Raw genomic sequence first — 7,451 nt, 5'->3', positions numbered from 1 at the left:
CCGGCCACTGACATCTGGGCCCCGAAATCCCACTTCACTAGCGTTCACTCACCTTTTGCAGAAACACCACCCGAGTTCTCCAAGTATCTCACCTTCACCCCTCTCGCTGATCTCCTTCCCAATCTCCACACCACAAGGGGCCGCACAGATCGCGCGCCGCGCCGCCCTCCACCGACCTCGCCGGCGCACCGGCGCTCCGCCGCGGCCCCGGTTGCTCCCACTGCAGAGACGCCTGGACCCGCCATCGGCCGACCCACCCACCCACAGGACGCGACGCGCATCCGGCCCGGGGGCCGGGGCGCGGTACGGCGATGATGATCAGTCGGCAGCTCCTGCTGACCTACCTCTACCTGCTAATCTACATCTGCCTCTCGTCGGGAGTCATCCTGTTCAACAAAGTGCGTCTTCTCTCCCTTCGAGCGCTGCTTTTTTTTGTTGTTGTCTTGGCCACCGGGAAAATCCTTTTGTGCCCGCCGAGTGGCGGAGCAGAGCAAGTGATGCCATGATGAACTAAGATCCGTCCTGTTCCCAGTTCCATTTACGAACTATTTACGCACTTCCACGCCTCTAGGTGCAGTGTGGATTAAGTTTACGAACTCTAGTACCAGTGCTTGCCGCGTTGCTACTCTGATTCTCCGTATTCGTTAGTTTGGTGCTCGGTCTACTGCAATGCCACTAGTACTCTCTAGGGTTTCTGGGTTGTTGGGTGAGTCAAGATTTTGCTACATCACACTGTCGGCAGTCTGAAGTATAATGTAGCTTTAAGGTGTATCCAGTTTTGACGAATTATGTAGTATTATGTGCATCGAGTTCGAGGAATCCTGTATTTCGCATGCTAATAGTGCAGATACATAGCTTTCCATATGTCTTTTTTGGTATTATGTGCTTGCTTATGCATGTAATTTTGATTACGAGAGGTGAACTTATTGTGCTCTTTATCTAATTATTTGTTGTCTTCGCAGTGGGTACTATCTCCAAAGTACTTCAAATTTCCCTTCCCCATTACCCTCACAATGATTCACATGGCATTTTCTGGAGTTGTGACGTTCTTCCTAGTCCGTGTTTTTAAGGTATGCTTCTCCATGCCACTTCATTGTTTGAGCCTTCGATGCTCCCCGTTGAATACTACTATGCCGTCTCTTACTTAGCAAATAATAGTGGGTTTGCTTCAACCGAATGGCATGTAAATTGCTACTACTATCAAGCAGCAGTTGGTCTTGCAAGAACCCAAAAGAAAATCCTGGGCTACGAGCCTACGGGCTTTAGTTGAATTGTTGGTTTATCCAGTGATGCCATTTGTTTTTTCCTAGATGAGCTAATGGAGTCGTTGCTATTTTTGGTTATGCAGGTTGTTGCACCTGTCAAGATGACTTTCCAAATGTAAGAGTATTTATTTCTGTTTCTTCAATGTCTGAAGTTGAGTCTTAATCATTCGTGTGCCCCCTGATGCAGATACGCCACAAGTGTAATTCCAATTAGTGCATTCTTTGCGTCAAGCCTCTGGTAAGCTAATTGCAGACAGTATGGAATTGCATTCCATCTCTTTTTTTGTTTCGCAAGGGCTTCAAATATTGCTGCACACAAAAGCAAGCCCATGCAAGCATATATGTAATATGCATATTTATATACGCCTGAAATGGTGAGACATCTAAAATTAATTTGACCCAATATTGCACAGATCACATACTTGCAATCTTGGTTTTGTGACCACCTAATTGCTTGCTCTGAATTGATTATGTGTCATGGTTGAAGTTGTTTGCAAACCTATAAGGCACTGCGAAGTTCTTTCTGTCAGCCTGTCTTATTGTGCTGTTTGCCTGATATACCTGTTGCTTGGGTAATGTAACTTTGCATCATCCTGTGAAATTCAGTGAAAAATAGTAATCTTAGTTGACGCTGGTTGCTGTGTGGACAAAATAGTGCTTACTTTATTTGCTTTAACTTAATCTAGTTATGTTGGCAAGCGGATCATTTTATACCAATTATAACTTTGTTAGTGCCTGACAGTAAACTGTGAGTTGCAAAGTATAAGTTACTATTTCATTCTGAAGCTCTGTACATTATTTAATATTTATTGTGCATGACTGAATGACATTTTGCTACTTTCCTGAAGAGCTATCTTAAATCAGGTGTTTGAAGCATGCCTCCCCCTCTCATAATATTCATACAGTAATAATATTGATTTTTATCGTCTGTTTTACAGGTTTGGAAATACAGCGTACTTGTATATTTCAGTTGCCTTCATTCAAATGCTCAAGGCTTTGAGTAAGTTACCACACACCTCCTTCGATTGCCGTTATGATTTGAGTTAATTTGAAATGCAGTGCCTGTTACTTTGAGTAGGGTACTGATCTGAGTTAATTTGAAATGCAGTGCCTGTGGCAACATTTATAATGGCTGTTCTATGTGGTACTGACAAATTAAGGCGGGACCTTTTCTTGAACATGTTGCTGGTCAGTGTTGGTGTTGTAGTTTCATCATATGGCGAGATTCATTTTAATGTAATAGGAACATTGTACCAAGTAACTGGCATTGTCGCGGAAGCCCTCCGGCTGGTCTTGACACAGGTCCTCCTCCAAAAAAAGGGTTTAACCCTGAACCCTATTACAAGCCTGTATTACATAGCGCCTTGCAGGTACCAGATACTGTATCTTAAATTGTGAATACTTTCTTGTTGATATAGTGTCTGGCAACTATCATTGAGATTACAGTTTTCACTCTTGCGGAATCCTTGTGCAAAAATAAGGGATTTATTGTTTACTTGTACAAAAAAATGAAGAATGTCATTTTCTTAAATTCTTTTGAGTGATAGGAACGAGCCAATGATATAGACAGATATATGTGGTACTGACGAAGGGGTTAATAATGTCATTTTAGTATTTACCATTAGCTTTGTGGACTACCATAGAGAACTTCTGAATCACATTGTGTTCATTGTACTGGCACATGGAATTATCTGAATCTCTAAATGCTTGATTGATGATTGGATAGATGCTGACCAAAGACTTAGTCGACAAGATATTGAGGCCATGCAGCTACCATTGTACTATAGAAAATCTAGTCTAGAATATCTTCTTGTTACTGGTTTTAGCATGGTATCGATAGCCAAATACGCCATATTCTAAACTGGATCAGTATTTTGTACTAATTGCTGAAAGTTTCCAAGGGCTAGCCCGCTTAGGCATATTATCAAATTCTGGAATCATGTAATGTTTCTAGTAGATTGTACATATACGATCTTCAATAAGCCCATTTGGTAGGTCATGCCAACTTTTGCTAGGACTCTCTTGTATGTGTAATTCTTTCTTGAGAAGCAGAAAAGAGGTTGCTAGAAGCCCATTCAGTGATAATTAACTTGCTCTATTTGAGTGGTTAACAATGTATATGTTCCTAATGAACAAGGCAATATGTTAGATTAGGCTTATGTTAACAAGGCCTAATTAATAATTTAACGCCTATGATAAACAATGCTACTTTAATGTATGAACTCTCTCACGTAAAAAAAAAAGAGTATAAACTCTCTCAGCTTGTTCCACAAAAGACTTCGTATTATTAGAAACCCAACCATATGCACTATTGTTTTGTGAAAGTACAAGTCATTTAGTATGCAATTTGTTCTGCAATATAACTAATATTGCATGTTCTGTATGTCTCTAAATCCTTGTAATTTTGTACAATGCAGTTTCTTAATTTTTTTGTTCTTTCATGCAGTTTCATCTTCCTATTTGTTCCATGGTATTTACTGGAAAAGCCAGAAATGGACATCTCTCCAATTCAATTCAACTATTGGATATTTTTCTCGAATGCACTTTCTGCATTTGCATTAAACATATCCATATTTCTAGTTATTGGAAGAACAGGAGCAGTCACTATCCGAGTTGCAGGAGTTCTGAAAGACTGGATACTTATCGCCCTCTCGACCATTATCTTTCCTGAATCTACCATTACAAGTCTCAACATAATTGGATATGCCGTTGGTAATTATATATTCAGTTTCTTTAGATATATCCTTTGCAAATGGATACTGTAACAATAAGTTGATATGCCTGCTTAAATATATATTTTGCTATTAAACTATTTAACTTATAGTAATTTAATGTGTAGCACTCTCTGGCGTTGTCATGTACAATTATTTGAAGATGAAAGATGTGAGAGCAAGTCAACTTCCAGCAGATAGCACTCCTGATAGAGCTACAAAGGTCAGAGTACAGATCTTACTGCAGTTTCTTTATTTTATTTTCGTGAACTTTCTTAGGTTTTCCTGTTGTAAAATACGTTTATCAACACAACTAGTCCCTCCGTCCATGAAAGAGTCGGACATTTGTCTAAATTTGGATGTATCTAGACACTAAACGGCATCTAGATACATCCAATTTTTGACAAATCTCAGACATATTTCATGGGACGGAGGGAGTAATAAAAATGTTCAGCAACAGATGTCTTGATCTATCACTAGTTCAGAGTACATTGTTGTTCCAGTTTTCATGTTCTTCATATGATTTTCCCTGTCCATGCTTTTGTTCTTTGTTGCATATAACACCACGAGTACAAAGTCTTGCCCTGTCCATGTGCGTCGTATTGTCACACAGGACATATGGGGTTGTAGACTAGCGATTTACTTTTCACTCCTTTGTTGTCTTGCCATTTTGTACATGCATTTGCTTTTTTTGTATCTCCCTATTTCTTCAGCTTATTCTTGCTCTTTATAATCTGACCGACTCCTGCAATCATCTGACCCCCTGACAGCAATCATCTTAGTATCAGATACACCTGATATGCATTTTCTTCCACTTAGTTTCCACTACAGTTAATAGATCCTTCAGTTCCAATATGTATTTGTGTGCTCTGTTGCCAATCTGGTCACAAATATCTTAGTGTTAATCCACAATGATTAGTTTTGAAGTTTGGCTCTCTCAGGGATAACGAGTTGTATCATATAGGCACTCATGCTATCCATGCAGTCTCGGAATGGTTGCCTTCAGTTTCTGATTCATTCCTTTTCCTCTTTCAGGATAAGAAGATTCTGAACGCATACAAACCTGATGGTTCCCTGGACAGTAATGATGAGACTGTTGTTGGGCTGGCATCAGAAGCTGCAGTAGTTGATGAGGAAGCCCCTTTGATTCCATCGTCCCGCCTCTCCTATGTTACCCGGACACAAACAGGCGGTGGTTTGAATAACAGATGACCATGATTTTCTTAAGTTTTGAGTTGGTTGAGGTAGCAAACTCTGTCACAGATAGACCTCCTGAAGAGTTTGAAAGAGGCGCAGAAGCTGATGAACTATGAAAAGAGCCTTCTTTGGAAGCCCTGGTGATTGATCTGTAGGCACCTTTTCTCCACGAGTTGGTATGGGAAGTTTTTTTCAGGAGACACCTGGAGGTTAAATAGAAGAAGTAGCAGCGATAGCATGATTACTTTTAATCTGTATTTGGAGATTTCTGCAGTCCATGTTAGATATACGCTATTTTGGAACCCAGCATATGGAAATGGCGGACCATAGATGGTGTAAAGCACCTCTATAGATGCTAATTCAAATACTCACTCAGGCTCAAAATACTTGTCGCGGGTTCATTGAATCTACACACATTTTAGCCTACATTTTGATTAAATGTGCGACAAGTATTTTGCGCCGGAGGGAGGGAGTAGCAGTTTCGATACACGTCCACAGTTATCATTGTGAGCTATTCTTATCTGTCTTCTGCTACGGCACTACCAAGTGTGCATTTCACTTGATAATATGAATTTGGATGGAACTTGTGCAATGAAGTGAGACCTAGTGCACCGTCCTTTCTGTCAGATAGTCTAGATTCAATTCCAGTTTGGGATATGTCTATCTGGTTTTGTCAAATTTGGGATACCTTGTCTGTCGGTCGAAGAAGGCAACAAACAAGTGGAAGCAACCGATGCTTTGGTCATTCGACTCCTTGATGCCAGTCTGTGCTTGCTGTCATGCTGGCAAAAGCGGGGGTTTCGGCCGGTTTTACCTAAATGGTTTCAATTTCAACCAATCTGTAGTTGATAGTCAAGGTCGCGTTATTAATACTTGGGCTGATATCATCAACCTAGCTAATCTTGGTATGGAAGTAATGCACGAACATAATGTTCACAACTTCCCTCTAAACCTAGCTGCTCTTGAAGTTGGCATGAAAAATGCCGAAGAATAATATTTTGAACCCTGAATGTATGAGGTCCTATCCAATGGTGGTAGCTCATAACTACTTTGAACCCTGAATTAGAAGCTGTACTAAATCGGAGTCAACTAAAAGAGATCAGAGGGAGTAGTTTTGTAAATAGAAAATAATAGTTTTATATTCTTTATCAAGGGTGGTTGTACATTTTGACTTAATTGATGCTCCGCTTCTTCAATGCATGGAGCCGCCACGGTGTGCCCCGACTCCCGAGTCTGATTCCGTCCCAAGAAACAAGGACTGAGGATTTGGGTTGGTTTGAGCCTGATTTTATCCCGCTAGAAAAATGGTTAGCTGTGAATTTTAAGGTGCTTACTGGGAAAGCATCCATTGAAAACTACTCTCGGGCCCTCGTACAATATAGAACGTTTTGGTAATTAACAAAGTTTATATTTTTTAAATTTGATACAACTCACTAAGTTTTCCCCTAGCGAAATAACTAGGGTTTCTCTGTCCTCCGACGGCGGCGCCGTCGCGACTACGTCCGCAACCGATCAAAAGCGTGCTGCTATGGAATCGGGCAAGGCTCCCACGATGGAGAGTGAGAAGAACTCGGAGAAGGAACATGGCCAAGGTTCGGGGTCGAAGTCGGAAACAGGAGGCCCCGCGCGCACGGGGGTGCCGGTTGAAGAACTGCTTGATCGCCCGAACCTTGACGAGGAAGAGGATGCGGGATTCGTTTGGGAAGAAGAGGTGGAGGATCATGAGGCAAAAGCAAAGTGGCTCGCCATCGCGAAGGTACACACGGAACGAGGGTTTAGCCCTATCGCTCTCTATGCGGATATGCGTTCGGCATGGATTCTGGCGAAGGATGTCACGTGGAGGAAGATCGAAGATAATCTGTTCACTATACAATTTGCTTGTCTTGGGGATTGGAATAAGGCGATGTTGCAAGGTCCTTGGGTATTTAGAAATCAAGTTGTGATGATCGAATAATATGATGGCTTTGCAAACCCTAGATCAGTCCTCCTCGACAAAATTTCGGTTTGGGCTCAAGTTTTGAAATTACCTGACATGCTGTTGAAAGAACATGCTATCCTCGGTATGTGTAGGAATATGAGGCAAATCAATGAAGTTCAAATTAAACTACCATCTGGCTATGTTGGTGAGTTTGTGAGAATTCATGTGAAACTAGATGTGAAAAAGAAGCTTACGAGGTTTGTGTCAATGATAAAAGATAAACATAAGGAATGGTATCAAGTGAAGTATGAGAAACTGCCAACATTCTGTAACAATTGTGGGCATCTTGAACATTGGCAT

General features: G+C 41.2%; 1 protein-coding gene across 1 annotated transcript; it reads left to right on the top strand.

Moving 5' to 3' along the window:
• The first annotated feature begins 270 nt into the window (after positions 1–270).
• LOC124700253 (probable sugar phosphate/phosphate translocator At1g48230) lies at positions 271–5,660 on the top strand. Its single transcript, XM_047232409.1, has 9 exons — positions 271–398; positions 963–1,070; positions 1,349–1,380; positions 1,453–1,503; positions 2,204–2,265; positions 2,374–2,635; positions 3,712–3,977; positions 4,105–4,199; positions 5,012–5,660. The coding sequence occupies exons 1-9, from the start codon at positions 312–314 to the stop codon at positions 5,186–5,188; spliced, it is 1,140 nt and encodes a 379-aa protein (XP_047088365.1). The 5' UTR covers positions 271–311; the 3' UTR covers positions 5,189–5,660.
• The last annotated feature ends 1,791 nt before the right edge of the window (positions 5,661–7,451 follow it).

The sequence above is a fragment of the Lolium rigidum genome, chromosome 3 (assembly GCF_022539505.1).
Source record: "Lolium rigidum isolate FL_2022 chromosome 3, APGP_CSIRO_Lrig_0.1, whole genome shotgun sequence".
NCBI classification, from domain to species: Eukaryota; Viridiplantae; Streptophyta; class Magnoliopsida; order Poales; family Poaceae; genus Lolium; species Lolium rigidum.
This window is presented reverse-complemented; position numbering and strand designations above follow the sequence as displayed.